This window comes from Aedes aegypti, chromosome 2 (assembly GCF_002204515.2).
Source record: "Aedes aegypti strain LVP_AGWG chromosome 2, AaegL5.0 Primary Assembly, whole genome shotgun sequence".
Classification (NCBI taxonomy): Eukaryota; Metazoa; Arthropoda; class Insecta; order Diptera; family Culicidae; genus Aedes; species Aedes aegypti.
In genome coordinates, this window is record NC_035108.1 from 312,461,427 (window position 1) to 312,477,814 (window position 16,388).

General features: G+C 40.2%; 2 protein-coding genes across 2 annotated transcripts; one reads left to right on the top strand and one right to left on the bottom strand.

The window, feature by feature from the left end:
• Positions 1–4,976: 4,976 nt before the first annotated feature.
• LOC5568982 (transcription factor E2F5) lies at positions 4,977–12,649 on the bottom strand. The gene is made up of 3 exons (XM_001658223.2): positions 12,227–12,649; positions 12,023–12,132; positions 4,977–6,326 (listed from the first exon to the last, which is right to left on the bottom strand). The coding sequence occupies exons 1-3, from the start codon at positions 12,410–12,412 to the stop codon at positions 5,588–5,590; spliced, it is 1,035 nt and encodes a 344-aa protein (XP_001658273.1). The 5' UTR covers positions 12,413–12,649; the 3' UTR covers positions 4,977–5,587.
• A 638-nt stretch (positions 12,650–13,287) lies between these two features.
• Positions 13,288–14,741, top strand: LOC23687655 (putative gustatory receptor 28b). Its single transcript, XM_011495068.2, has 2 exons — positions 13,288–14,129; positions 14,281–14,741. Exons 1-2 carry the CDS (start codon positions 13,434–13,436, stop codon positions 14,527–14,529), a joined length of 945 nt encoding a protein of 314 aa, XP_011493370.2. The 5' UTR covers positions 13,288–13,433; the 3' UTR covers positions 14,530–14,741.
• The last annotated feature ends 1,647 nt before the right edge of the window (positions 14,742–16,388 follow it).

Here is a 16,388-nt window from a genome sequence, read left to right on the forward strand (position 1 = left end):
TCTTATGGTCCCGCATATTACTGTACCATACAGTACCTTCCTTTTGCAAATTATGCCAAACGACCATTATGCCAAAGGACTATTATGCCAAATGACTTTATGCCAAACGACTGTATGCCAAACGGCATTATGCCAAACGGCATTATGCCGTTATGATACGGGTAGACCCGTATCTGACAGCATGCCATTCGATTCAACCCATTTATCCAGTCGAAAGAGAATCATCTTCTCTAACAACTTGCGAATACACGACAACATTGCAATTGGACGGTACGAATTATAGTTCGACGCGGGTTTTCCGGGTTTTTGGATGGCTATTACTGTCTTCTTCTTCTTCTTTCTCCTTCGATGCAACATCTGTCACATCTATTTATGGCACAGCAAAAGTTGCTATAACGCCAGTCAGTTATATTACTCTCACCTGCCTCCAGTCATCCGGAACAATGTTACACTCCAGAAAGTGATTAAACAAGTTCAACAGGCGCCTCTTTGCGTCGTCAGGGAGGCCCTCAAGCAAATTGAACTAAACTCGATCCATTCCTGGAGCGGAATTGTTACATGAAAGGAGAGCAAGTGAGAATTCAACCATCGAAAATGGTCTATCCATGGCGTCCCTATCCACCGGAATGTCTCGTCGCACGCGATCAACAGGAACGGAATCCGGACAAACTTTCTTAGCGAAATCGATGATCCACCGAGGAGAGATTTCTCGATCCTCATTAACCGACGATGTATTACGCATTCTTCTTCCGATGGTCCAAAGCGTTCTCAACGATGTCTCACGTGATAATCCTTCCACAAAATGACGCCAATGACAGCTTTTCTTCGCTTTGACCAAGCTTTCAAACTTGCGTTCAAGGAAAGAAAAGCGCTCATAGTTGTCAATTAAACCACGTTTCCGAAAGTCTTTAAACGCGGCGGATTTCTCGCGATAGAGTTCCTTACACTCGTCATCCCACCACCGAATCGGAGGCTTCTTACGAACCGACGGACCTGGCACAGGACGGCGTTGTGCTTGAAGAGCGCTGTTGAGAATCAACTCGGATAAAAGTCGTAGACGAGATCAATGGATGAAGACTGTTGTGTTCCATTGGAAATTGAAACTACGATCGGTAAGTGATCGCTACCATGAGGATCCTGGATTACCCTCCATGAACAATCCAGCGATAACGAGCTTGAACATATTGATAGGTCTAAACGGCTATTCCTAGGACTTCCATCTTGAGCTGGAGGTGCCACTCGTGTAACTTCCCCAGTGTTGAGAATTGTTGTATTGAAGTCGTCACAGAGGTCCTATATCAAGGTTCGATCGGTGGTTGTCATACAGTTCCCCCCAGCCTGTTCCGTGGGAGTTGAAATCCCCAATGAACGACCGTGGTTCAGGCATAACTGAGCAGATGTGAGAGAGATCTCTGCGAGATATCGCTGATCTCGGAGGAAGATATATGGAGGCGACACTGAGGCTATTGCCTCGGATAGTCACCTGACATGCAACGACTTCAATGCCTGACATCGGCCTGATCCCCAAAAGCACTCCTCCATATGAGTCGAATCGATCTAGGCGAATAATATTAAAATCATAGAAAGGAAGGGTCACATCAATTGTTAGCCATGTTTCTGATAACGCAAAAACATCGCACTGTAAATTATTAACTAAAAATTTTAAACTATCTAATTTAGGTATAATACTACGACAGTTCCAGTGTAGAACAGAAATCACATCTTCGATCTCTGTGGATAATTTACCCATCAAAAGATATGATCATATGATCGTTGCAAGGAGGGGCATTCTAGAAGCCAGCTGCTTCAAAAGAGGAGTCACACATGAAAGCAATCCTTTGACAATGTTCTTCACTGGGTCGGAAACATTGAAGAAGTTAAGGATGCTATCCACAATGCCAGAAAACGTAAACATTGGAACGCCCTGAGGTTATCCTAGGGGCTCCAAATGCGAACTTTCTTTTGGCTGAGCAGTCTGAAATTTTGGGATATTTGGGATTTTAGATTTTCCCGGTAGCGGCGGAAAGTCTCTTTCCTCTTGGAGTTTGAATCCAGGAGGTGAAAGCTTTGAGACTTTCGCGACAGGCTTAGTATTTTTCATGGTTGGTGGGTCACCACTGCTAGGCAGATTCCGAGGCTTTTTTGTGTGTCTCTGGAGTCTCACACGCTTCCTCGTTGAACCCTTGAAAACGAAGGAAATTCCTTCACCAACCTCAGAGTCGGAGCCCTGATCATCAAGAGACAGAGAAGAGTAGATATTTTGTGATTCAGCACACGGAGCAAGTTTTTTCAACATCCCGGCAAAACTCCGCCGAGGTCGCTGATGTTGCTGCCGGCGTACGTACGTCGGGCAGTTTTCGAAGGCATGTGGTGGACTTTCGTTGCAATAAACGCATTTTGGCGGTGTACTACACTGCCGTTATACGCATAATTGTCCCATGTTCTAAAACATGCAATCGAGAAAAACGCGTTTAAAGATTTTAACTCATTTAGGCCTCGTATTGACCAGGTGTGTGGTAAATTAAATTAAAATCTTTACAATAGTATAAAGAATAGCGTGTTTATTAGAGTCAAGAGTTTGTGTTACTAGAAAAAAGTTAATTTAGCTACGAAATTCAAAGTGGGACTGTTATGCCTAGAAATACGAGGTTTTTGGTGAATTTCTACGCATAACAGTCCCACTGAAAGTAGTGACCAATTATGTGCTAACCATACTGCTGTCGATGACCGTTCTTACGTATATATTGTATGTAGAGGACGTATAACCTCAAGACTATGTTAAGGCACCTAATGAAGGCTCAAGTGACATGTGCCAAACGGAGCCACGTGTGGGGAAGTGAAGGAATACGATTTTATAGTATGAGATGGAAAGCAAAGTTTTTTGTATGTGTGATAATGAGAAAATGTATGAGTTAGTGATAGAAAGAGTGGATGAGTAAGTTAGAGAGTTTATAAGATGTAATAAATGCGATATAGTCGATATAGTACAGGCTTGACAGAAACTCATCCGCGAATTCAAGGTTATTCTGCGGAATTAATATTTAACTCAAAATTCACGATACAAACCATCACACGATTTGACATTTCTTTGGACTTGGTTTTCAAAATCATGATATTTGATACATCGCAAATTAAGTTTAAGAACCGCCAACATAGTTGCCACTTGCGCCGAAGAACCAGTTATCCGTAATAACCAAGTATGTGGTCAGGTCATCTGAAACCTCTTGAGCTATTCTTTTTTTGACTTTATTTGCAAATTCATCACGTTTGATATGTCGCAAGTCTCAGAACCGCCAATATAATGGCCACTTTCTCTGGGGAACAGGATATCCAGAACAACCTGGCATGTTATCACGTCATCCAAGAACCTTTGAGTTACACTTCTTTAGCCTTGATTCTGGAATTTATGAAGTTTAATATTGCCAGCTAGGTTTCATAACCGACAGTTTAGTGGCCATTTTCCCCAGGGAACCGGGAATTCGGAACAATCCGACATGTGGTCAAGTCATTCAAATACATTTGAACCACCTTAAGACTTGATTTGAATAACCTTTGACATTTATATGTCACAAGCCAGGTTTCAGATTCGCCAATATAATGGCCACTTCCACCAGTGTACCGGTATACGGAACAACCCAGCATGTGCCAAGTTATCCAACATCGGTCGAACTATTTTTATTTAGACTTCGTTTGCTAAATCATGAAATTGGTTTGTCGCAAGCCAGCCACTCGAAATTAAAGTGGTTACTGATTCTTCAAGTGGGATTATTTCAGTACTTCCCGTGATGAATCCAAAATTACGATAAATTTCTAATCGATGGCCACGGTTCCAAAAACTAGAAGAATTTTGTGATCGACCCTGAAAATTCAACTGAAATTCATTGAAAAACGGATGGGAAATAATATTTTGATATTGAAAATTTCAATCAAATTTGACGTCAGGCTCGCATGAATGATGAATGCATCATCCCGATAATTCAAAAACATAAAACGGGTTGTGTTCCACATGGGATGCAAAACCAACATAAGAAGATGTTCAAAACGATTTTCCCAAACACCAGCTAATTCAAAACTGCCTACTGAATATTTTGCTCGAGTTCAGCGCAGCGAATTGTATAGTGTGACAGTTATGCGTAGAAATACAGTGCAATTGCAAATGAAATTGCTTGCATTCCAGTATGGGGACAGATGGGAGAGAAGGGTTTTTGAAGCGACCACTACCCTGCATCAATTCTTCGCAGGTCATACTGCCTTCGGTGACCACTCCCGCAATCTCAACCCGATGGCATGGCAGATAAGTTTGATACTCCAATTCCAAACCAACCAATATGTAGTATGTTGGTCCTTTCCTAGATTCAATTCAAAATCGCTGTTTCTGATCCTTTTTTTCATAATAACTAAGCTACGCGATGAACCAGCTCAGAATTTCGCGAAGTTATAGCGATTTGAATTTGGGGTCAATATGACCCCAAAGCACAAACAACGTAATATTTTCATTAAAATTACACTAGAAATTATTTTACACGACAATTGCAAAAAATCTTTGCGCATAAAAAAAAAACTCCCGGAAACTCATCAACGTGTCAAAAAAAAATCACGAATCGGTTCACTAACAAAAATGTTACAAGCCCTTCAAAGTGCTCTGGGGTCATATTGACCTCAAACACAGACATAGGGTTAAGAAAGTGGGGGTGCAGCTAGCCAGCCAATAAAGTGTATAAAGAAGTGATATAGTTAGCTAATTTAGGTGCGAGAATAGCCTGACAGCGAGTTGTATTGGTGAGCGTGTCGAGCCGACCCTGAGGTTTTTGAGTCAAAGAGTCTCCGTGGTGCTCCCGATTGACTTACCCGATAGCTACACAATCACCATACAGAACACTAGCTGACACGGCTCTTCCAGTGGGGACGTAATGCCAAGAAGAAGATGAAGACCAACCTGTTTACATTTTCTGATTCTTTAATGAAACTACCATATATTTCGGTGATGCCATGAGAAAGAAACGACTTTATTGATAATTCTTGTAAGTTTAACAGGGATTCAAATTTTGTCCTAATTTAGAACATTGAAAAGCCTTTAAACGAAATTATTGTCTAGCTATAGGATAGTCATCACTTGGTGTTCACTACAAAAAAGAGCTATTGCAACAATAATTGTACATTTTATTAGATTTCTACTATAAACGTGCGCCATGAATTGTTGGAAAATGGAAACTGAATCATGTTGTGATGGTTCTTTTGTCTGTTAGTCAAAGTCGATACAAAAATCTACAATAATTTGAGGCGACATCCATTCATTACGTATTGCAGAGATTAAAATGTTCAAACTTTTACTTTAATTTAAAATATATTCCCACTCATTTTTGATTAAACATCGTAATTTATGGACGTCGTTTAATACATAAATTAACTAAATTCTAAACACGGAATTTTCACGATGGAAGAAAGGCTTGACTCTCACAATAGCTACAACAATTACAGCTAAACAGAAATTAATTTATATCTAATGGATTTTCATCATCTCGAACGGGTTTTGGTTCTCCTCGGCGCCTTTCGCTATCAAAACCTGAGTTTCTATTGGCTGACTAGGCTACTGGGCATCGCTTGCGGACGGACTATCAAGATCAAACAGATCCGGTATGCCTTCATTGGGCGCTAAACAGAAGGTATAACTGCAGCTTTCGGGAGGGTCCAATGCAATAAAAGGTGAATCGATATAGTTCTCATGGTTTGCTCTATCCAAACTTTGAGTGTGAAATCTGCTTAATTTAGTGAGATCATTTCCAAAAAGCATTTCTGCATCCAGTTGCAGTTCCAGACGCTCTCGTTCGTCATCATCTGCATGCGCTATTCGGTCCGAATTTGTGTCCTGCTCATGCTGGACATCGATTGCACTTTTTTCGTCCCGCCTGCGGGCTTCAAGCCGCTTGTACTGATGGTTATTGTGTTTACGCCGAACATTGGCCCTCCTCATTGGCCTGCTAAAACAGGCACCGTTTGGCTCTCGGAGCAATCTCACATCAAGAGGAAGTCCTTTGGCTGACGAAATGCGAAGCGTTTTGGGGTCATCATCAATCGGCGTATGTGTGCTAGAGTTCCTAGCTAAAATGTTCGTAGTTTGTGCTCCAAACGCATCTGTTATATCTTCGCTCGTGACATATGCGTAGGATATAGTCGATTCATTGGTACGGGTAATATCCGTACACTGGCGGATAACCTTCAGCTGTTCATCTATAACGGCTTCGAACGAGAGAAGCGAACTCCGGTCATGTTTCAGCAAACGCATTTTACGTGTGACATCGCGCGGGTCAGGCGTTAGCGAATCTCCGCTGAAAATAGAATATTTTTAAATTAGTGTTTAGATAGAATTTTTTTTTACAAAATTCAGGGCTGATAGCGAGCCACTTTTTTAAGGCTGGCACTAAAAAGTCTCCTTTTGAAGTAATTTCTACTAAAATCACTTATTTCGGCATACACCTCTTGTCGAAAATACGGACTCGCTTGAAAAAGTTAAGCATCACCTGATGGCGGTAGTGAATATGTTGAATTGCTAACTATAAGCTAGTTCTGTATTGTGATCCTGATGAAATAGCAAGTTCGAGTATTCAACAATGTGGTTCAGACAACAGTGTTTGGATTTTAATCCGAATAAGCTGATCGAACCATATTCGGAGAGTGTTACAGTTCGCGAACCATTACAGTTCGTGACACATCGTATTCGGAGAGCCTTATAAATATAAACATTCACTCTCTCATTTGGTACGTGGCATGAGAGCGTTCAAGAGCAGCAACCTCACAGACTGCAACAGTATCGAGCCATTCGGGTGATTTATGTTTTGCATTAAATTGGTGATAGCTTTCATATTTTCTAGTAATGCAGCCTTTAACAACCTAATTATAATCTATTGGACCATTGAACACCTCTTTGGTTGCAAACCTAGCACAGAAAATGGAAAATATTCGCCTCTGTTTCTTGATCAGAATGAGAATGGGTCAGCGAATGTTATAAGTGTTGACACACAGTGTTCGGCGCCAAACAGTGAGTGGTGTGTGTCTGTCTCGTTTATGTCCATGGCTCGTTATCTCCCACGAACGGTAAATGTCCAAAGCCTGTCAGACAGTGAAAGAAATCCGAGCGGCAAACAGTTCGATACGTTATTCTTCCGTTGGGTGGCGCTAGTGAGCATGTAAAATTGATCCATGAAAACCAACTTTTACTCTGGTTCTTCAACTCGGTATCGAGATATGGAACATCCAATTACGAGGCATTGACTGTTAATGAATCTCATGATAATAAGAAAGAATGACCAGAATTTTGTTTAAAAAGCCTTTGGCATTTGGAAGTAGAAGTTATTAAGGTCAGAATCATATCATATTCAAGTGATTCAGGTCTGATCCATTGTATATTCAATTGTTTCAGATTCGATTCATATTCTAGTGATTCAGGTATGATTTACTTCATGTGCGAGAAATTCATGCCTTGAAATAACATATTCAAATTATTCAAGTCAGAACCTCTTAATATCCACGTGATTCAGGTTTGACCGACTTTATTTTCAAGTGATTTATGTTGATTCACTGCATACCCAAGTAATACAGGTCTGATTCACTTCATACTCAAATGATGCAGGACTGATTCACTTCATATTCAAGTGATTTTGGAATGATTCACTTAATATTTCGGTGATTCATATTAGATTCGCTACATAACCATGTGAATTATGTCGGATTCACTGCATATTCACTTTAGAGTTTCATAGTTAATTACTTCATATTTGAGGAATTCATAACTGATTCACTTCACCATTGAGTGAAGGGCGGAATTAAAAGGTACTTCAATCTACTTTTAAGTTTCTCTATTGAGATTCTACTCAAAGGTTTCGAATACATTAAAAAGAGAAATTTTAGATTTTTGCATGTTCTAGTGTTTTTTGGTTTTGACCTTTTTATAAATCGACCACCGCAGAAATCGAATTTTTAGTTTCTATTCAAATTTCTTAAGCTTAAGTCTATATTTTCCATTAAAATATAGACTTAAGCCAAGACTCGCCACCTAACGGCAGAAATAATCGGTTTGTTTCCGGATGTCCTTTGGCATTCAATACAACTTTGTCTAAGACACGAACTTTTCTAGCTCATCTGGATAATGAGATAGATACTTATTTTAATGAGGTGAGTCCGCATTTTGTTTGCACGGCGAGTCACTTCATTCGAGTCGAGTATTTTTTATTTTTTATTGTGTTTTATCTTTATTAGAGAGATTTTCAGCCAAGGGCTGGTTCAGTGGTTCATCTCTGTATGAGTGGAGGGTATTAGTTAACCCCCCTGGTCAGTAATACGAGTATACATAGAGTTCATGATATCAGATTGTTTCCGTTTCGTGATCCAGATACAGTTGCCAGGCCGTATTTCTAGTTAAGATTGTAGATATTGCAGTTGATCCAATTCGTAGTCCAGGTTCGATGCGTGGTCTAGTTATCCAGTAGGGATTGGATGGTCATATAATGCGGTACAGATCGATGTCTTTTAAACAATTCATCAGGCGTTTGAAGTTCTCCACGTCGTTATTGAGTGCACAGCGTATACTATTTGATATACCATGTGCAGTGTGTGCTGTCTGATGTTGAGGGCAGTTTATGATAAAATGTTCAACGAAGTATGTCACGTTGCAGACAGGACAAATCTTGCGAAAGGTCCATGTTGTGGGACGCTTTTGTGTGTCCAGTTCGAAGTCTAGACAAAATTATTTGCTTGCGATGGATGACGGGGTCGTCCCACCGTATAATGTCGTTTTTTTTTTATTTTCCGCAGAAACAGGTCTCGTGCGTTGAACCAATCATTCGTCCATGAATTCTTTAGAGTTATGGTAATCCAATGTTTGAGGTCCTGTCCTGGTACTTCATTTGTGAAATAAGCTGCATTTCTACCATAAGCTGTCAAGCGGTCTGCCTCTTCGTTGCCGCGAATTCCACTGTGTCCGGGGATCCAAGTGAAGACTGTGTCGGAATGCGATTGTAGCTGGATAGCTTGAATCCATGAGTGGCGTGACACATCGGAGGATAATGCTGAAATTACTCTGACGGAGTCAGTTAAGGCGAAGTAGGCCGTCATTGAAATTTGTATGCGTCGTTGATGATTGTTGCTAATTCGTCTTACGATTTCGAATCAAAGAAAATCAGTTGGTTTTGCACTGACACACCTGAAAAAGTATCAGCATACTTTATGCATGTGAGCGCGTACAGTGATACTTTTTCAAGTCAATATAAACTATCAAGGCTGAGTTTTATCACTTTGAAATGCATGCTGAAAAGTCATCATTGTTGCCCAAACGAATGACGGGCTACTTAGCCTTAAGACAAGTATTGGCTTCGGCGACGGAGTGGTAGAAACGATTGAGACTGCTGCAGCCTCTGCAGAGAAGACTGAACAGGAATCTAGGAGCCTGTGAGAGCGGTTGATGTCAGATCCGGTAACACCCATTCCAACTTGATTCAGAGCCTTGGAGTCATCAGTGTATCAGTGTAAGGGCAGAAGGATTGTCACCCGCCCGGAATTCGCATTTTATTGATGTTTCAAGTTTCATGCGCGGTGAGTTCCCACTCCTGACTCCATTCCACTGAACCTCCGCCACCGGGGGGAGCACTTCGTTGGTGAATCTTAGTAGGAGTCGGTTCGCCTCGGCGAGGAGAAAGACTCTATATCAGTGCTGGGTGCTGTCATTTCTACGAAGCTAATGGATCATTGAAGGTAATTTTTGGCAGTGCTCACCGCTTCAAAACAAAGGCGCCACTGTACATGGGATTTAACATTGCGACAGCATTGCTGTTCAGTCAAACACACAAGGCTACGGTGGCGCTATCTATGCTTTCCATAGCGGCCGTTTAACGTTGTTTTAATGATCCATTGATCGCTTCGGTAACAATATACTCAAAAGGCAGTTGGCCGCTTTCTGCACAGGCAGTGTAAAGGGTGTAAAGGGTAGTAGTCCGGAAGTAATTCGTAGCGACTGATGGTAAACGGGAGCAAGCCTTGAGATCAAGATGCGTTATAGAGCTTTTCTCAGCTGACAACTCATTTGGAGACTGCGTTAACTGATGCTTGAAGTTTTCGTCGAAGAGTTTCCTCATTAAAATGTTTAGAGCGGTGATTACCCACGCACTTGGAATATTCTTCCCTGGAAAAAAAATCGGAGGAAGTGTAGAATGTGCCCAGATAGGCCCCATCTAGTTAGCTGACTGATGACTTCTGGTGCCCAGACCCTGTTGTAGGCCTTTGCTAAGTCTAATGTTGCCTCTTCTGTGTGATGCTCGTAAATTTTTGCGTCGTTTAGCACTTAGCCTAGTGTCGCAAAATATGTGCTTGTTCCGTGGTCGGAGCGAAATACATGTTGTCGGTGGTCGAGGAGGTCGTTGGACTCGAGAAAGTGAACTAAACGACGGTTGACCATTTTCTCCATCACTTTACTTACGCAACATGTCAACGATATTGGACGGAAATCTGAAGGAGCTGAGTTTACGGAACCGTGTTTTGGGATAGAAATGACCAAACTGTGCTTGCATTCATTGGGTAGCGTGTTGCTACACCATTCTTTGTTCAGCAATCGAAGAAGGGCAGCTTTACCAGCAGGAGTTAGTCGCTTCAGCATCGGGTACCCTACCTCGTCGTTGCCTGCTGATTTCCCTTTGCATTTGGAAAGGGCCTGTTCCAATTCGATGGGACGAAAAGGCTCATTTATGGGATTAGGTGATGTGTCCCTCGGATGACTATTTTTTCCAACGTGTTCGGTTCGTTTCTTCGCTTGAAGGCGAAGTCATAATTATCGAAAGCCGAAAGAGAGGCAAAGTATTCTCCCATTAACTGCCCTTTTCGTTTCCGGTGACCACCATGGCAGAGCCTTGCGGCCGAGCTTGGGGCTGGTTTTTGGTATCGATGCTGTAGCTGCTTGATGGATGAGTATTGTCACCTTGCTAAACGAGACCGAGAACTCTCATCTCACGCCACTTGTAGAATAAGCAGTTTTTTTCGCTCAAAATCGAAACAGTTTACATGGAAAAATGTTCACAGTGTTTTGGATGAAAAATAGAACACAGTGAACATATGTTCATGTCCATTTTCTTAATTTTGAACGGAAAAACTACTTCTGAAAATTTAAAAGTCTATAAGGAATGCTGCCCATTAAGGCGTCATTAAAAATGTAAAACCAGTTTTTTCGTACAAATTTGAAAAATACTCCACGATATTCCAGATAGCAAGTGTAGTGCAGTGATATTATCTTCTTCTTGGAATTACCTCCTCACTGGGAAAGAGTTTGCTCCTCAGCTTAGTGTTCTTATGAGCACTTTCTCAGCCTCCTGAGAGCTTTCTTTGCCAAAGTTGCCATTTTCGCATTCGTATATCGTGTAACAAGTACGATAGAAACTAAGGAAATTTCCATTACGAAAAGATCCTGGACCGACCAGGAATCGTACCAAAACACCTTCAGCATGGCTTTGCTTTGTAGCCGCAGACTCTAACCACTCGGCTAAGAAAGGCCCCTCTCAAATACTTCACTAGTAGAGAATCTCTACATAATAAATAGAAAATCACTCTAATTCTACAAGAGCGACTTGTTGTATTCTTGCTCCATTCTCTTAATCATGGGCACATATATATAGTGCACAATATAATATGTTTTCAGCTTCATCGGTTAACTAAAACCTGATATTATAAATAACACTGTCTCCCGTGTTATCGTAAAGTCACTTCCAGTCTCTAGACCATTATTTTCTACATTTTAAAGTATAAAATCACTATTATATTGCAGTACGTCTGCTTTTAACCCTAAAATTTGAGTATTTATCAAAAAATTTAAAATATAATAATTTCTCAATAACAGTTCTCATTGCAAATTACGCTAATGCGCGCAATTTTTAAAGGGCGCCATTTTTGCGATTTTGAATTTTATTCTTGCGCGCCTACTCCCACCACATAAACATCAACAACGGGAGAGCGAACTTCGCTGCCAGCCCGGAAAAAAAAAACTTACCGCCACTTGACGCTGTTTTTGCCGTATTTTTCGATCAGCCCGATGCCCTCCAGTACGTTGGTCACATCGTAGATCCGCCGTTTCTGACGGACTTCCAAGATTTTGGTGGCCTGCAAACCGAGATGATAATTATTATACGACTTGAAGTCTCATCAATTGGCTCTCCCAAATCGCGCGCAATAATGAGAATTCGGCAGAGCTCACCTCGCCCAGATTGAGGATTCCTTTCGGGGCTTTCTTCAAAAGATCCACCACGTTCACGGTCATCATGGCAAGGGATTTTTCGAGCCGCTTGGACCCGGAAGCATCCAGGTCGTCCTCCGTGGACGGTGCTGCCGGGAGGCGCTTTTTGCTGTTTTGCGCTTCCATCGTCGTCTCCCTGCACTGCATTCGCGCTCACCCTTCTTTGTTGGTAGAGACTAGATTTTACTTTCGCGACCGTTTTGACTCACTCGCGACCGGAAACCATTTCCTCTGGCTGGGCAGGATCTTAGCGACAAGATCTTGATCGGAAAATCGGTTGCCAACACGGTAGCTGTACGGACAAAACCCGGAAAACTATATGCTGATCGGAACCGATACGGGGAAGAAATTCCGCCATTAGATGCACACTCTTATGACGACATCAGTTGTGTACCTGTCAAAATGTAGGTATTTTGAGAACTAGGTTTGTGTATCGGCTTGGAATATGGAAACTGGATTTTGGCGTTGCTGAAAAGAAGTCGACTCTAGGGGCTAGTCAATGCTCTCGGGATTTTCGTTTGGTTTTCGCTCATATGAAAACCACAGACAAATGAAAACTTTTTCAAAATTATGTTTAATCAAATATAATATTTTATGGCCGATTTCTTCAACAGCCGTTAAATGTGCTAACCACGAATGCTTTGGTCAATTTTTCTACTAAAAAAAATACTATAACTTGGTGGGTACAGCAAGGGGATTAGCACAGACAAACAGACGTAACACTTAGAATGTGCTTCAACCTTAAGATCATAGGTAACTATCTAGGAAATAGGATTCGGTGATGTTCATTGATGTGGAATGCTGACATTACATTACAGACAGAACACCAGTAGTTCCCGAATTCAGTACTTGCAGCTATCTTCATAAATTGCACAACGTGTCTTTCGATATGCATAATAAATGTAACAATTTGTCATCGTCTGGCAGAAATGCACTATCACAGTTAGGGTATCATAAATTAGAATATGTATGATCGTGAAATTGCATCGGAAAAGCAAACACAGTTATGGAGCTTCTTGCAATACAGACGCATTTGATTCGTATTCTCAGTTTATTGGGACTCCTCCCATTTCCAAGCCTAATTTTCACCAAACAACGTCGAACAAAAGATGTCTTCTATTGTGTATATTCACTAGGCGTTCACTTAATCTTTCTACTATTCGGATTTATGCAATATGAATGTCCACCACCAATGGTCTTATTCAAGTCTCAAGATAAAACGTCTATGTTTGTTCTTTTAACCGGATATTTTCAGTGGAAAATTATACTCTTAACCCTTTCTGTTCATAGTGTGATATACATGGATAAACTTAAATCATTTTTTAATATAATTTGGCGTTTGCAATATATGTCTTATAGAAGCCCAGTCAAGCTAGGAGTAATACTAATCATATGCTGTACTCTTCTTACAGCAAGGGTTGTAGACATGTTTGCCAACCATAGTAGATCCTGGGAAACTCAATTTCTACGATTCGTTGATGTTATAGAAGGCTTGATGTTTGATATCTACAATTTCCACCTATTGGTTCAGATTTGGATAATGCAATCTTGTTTCGCACAACTAAAAGAAAGTTTGCATATAGTGTTTCGTGCTGGTAGTAACAGACAGATTGTACAAACTTTGAATAAATGCAGCTTGCATTTCAATTTACTGCAAACCTTTAATGATTACTATGGACTTTTTATGGTGCACATGTGCATTATTGCATTCTTTCGATGCAGTTTGACCTCGTACTTTGTGCTCATATCGCTAGATCAGCTTTGGCTCCGTTCTGATCTTTCACCCACATTGCTGTTTTTTGCTGGATGGAATACATGCTTGGTTTCGTACATGTTTTATATGCTTGATGTTATTAGTGTACAGGTAAGGTCATTATGATACTACAGAATGTTAATTGCATTTTTATATTAGCTAACATAAAGCTTAGTGTCGACCGTATTTGGATTTTAAGACGTTCCACATTGAAAGATTAACCCCTTACATTGATGTAATGTTTTTGTAATTCACTTTTCAGGCAAACGAAGTTGTTCTGTGCATTCGACATTACACCAATGACGACAATGATATCACTGATAGCCAAATGGTGAATCAGATCAACCATTTTCTACTTGGCAACTTGCACCAAAAGAAAAACTTTTCGGCTAATGGATTTTTCGACATCAATAATAGAGTTATTTATATGATATTCACCTCAGTCGTAACGTATTTGGTTATCTTGGTACAATTCAAGCAACTTGAGGTAGACACTCATAAAGGACAATGAACGACAAATTATAGCAAACCTCATTCATAAAGTACACGTTAATGCGTATATGTAATTCTTGAAGAAAATACTTGGTTTACTATAAAACTTAATGTTATTAGCATAATTCCTAGTTTAACTATTGGACTAATTATGTTTGGCCAACTCATTGGAAAATTTCTGGTAAAATTCTAGTAGTAAATTTAAGAAACATTTGGATAATAGCGTTCAGGGAAGCAAACATACATTTCTAAAAAAAAAAAAAACTATCCTTAAATGGTTTTCTTGAAAAACTTGAGAAACTCTCATAATGCTATTAGGAGAACTCTTGCAAAAATATTTAGAAGAATTCTTGAAAAAAATCAATTCGATTCAATATTTGTCCATAAAGGAAGGCCAGGAAGATTATTATTATTATCTTCATTAAAGTGGTAACTTATGAGGAGTTATTTCTAAAGAAATATATGTTGACTCATACATGAATAAATTCTGGTAGGCATTCTATAAGTCATCTATTATTGAAGTGATTTTTTAACAATTCTTAATAGTATCCATAAAGGCGAAGATTAATCACAGCCAAATCTCAAATCTTCAATAGGACCAAATCTGGAGAACCAGACCAACGTTTAAGTTGAAAACTTGATCGATTCACCTCTCGCTGGCGGTGACCAGTCAACCAAGTTTTTAGCGTGAATGGCTTTCTGGTTCTCCAGAATTATGTTCTTCAAAATTCGAAATGTGGATTGTGTGCATTTAAATTTAAACCAAACAAAAGATTCAGAAATGGAATAGTGAAAAGTGAAAAATGAAAAAGTGATTTGTTTGATTTGTGTCCTCAGTACTGTTGGTTTTTGGCTGCCCTAAGTTCACCGAACCATCCGGAAGTGACAGGCAGCACATAAATTTAGAGAATCAATCCGGTGAGTTTGTTCCAGTATGATACTTTTTCTTTTGTGAGCCTTCCGGATCGTTTTTGTCCGCGTCGTGGAACTTCTGATCGTTTCTTGAACGGAAAATGTTATTTTCGGAGTTTGATAATTATGTTCATATTGCGCATTCTGTCCGGGCGGGTGTTACGCAACTAACAATCGGTTGTGGATGCTTTTTAGCCGTTCGATGACCCTGGAGGGATCGATTCTGCTTTTCGTATAATTTTGTGCAGAAAAACCGACTGTGTTATCCAAGGGTTTTTAGTTCGAACGCGCTTCCTTTCGTTTTTCGATTATCTAAAAATACAGTACCACCCAGTACAGTTTTTCAATGGGCACAGTACAGTTTTTCAATAGGCGTGATTTTTTTTTTACGCGTATCGTTATTTTATACAATCTGATGACCCTGGAGGGATCGGTTTTGCTTTTTACTGGTTATCGAGCAAAAATATTACTGCACAATCGACAAGCATTTCGCGAAATACTATTTATACTATAAATAAGCTATTGTTTTCTCTTTTGATTGCCGGCATTCAAAAGATTAATTTGAAAACGCTTAAACAACATATATTTATGGTCTATCGCCAGCTTTCTAGGCAAATCCTGACAATATACCTTCCCCAACCTCCAACTCCGTAGCACTTATGAGGGTGTCGCTGAGTCGGTGGCCTCTCATTAAGTAAGTGCTACATCAACATTTCCTTCCCCTATCCCAAGTTACGGTAAAGATGGGCGTGGCCGGGAATAGCGATATTCATGCTTTTAGTATTCTTGTTTATGATTTGAACAAGGTATACTCCCCTGCCTTGTTCTTGAAAGTAGTCAGGATGAGATTATTAAAAAGAAATATGAATGTTGCTAGTATCCAATCTACGAAGTATACCGTAACTACGCTAACGCTAACGCTAACGCTATTTAAATTTAAACCAAACAAAAATCAGAGTGTTGCTT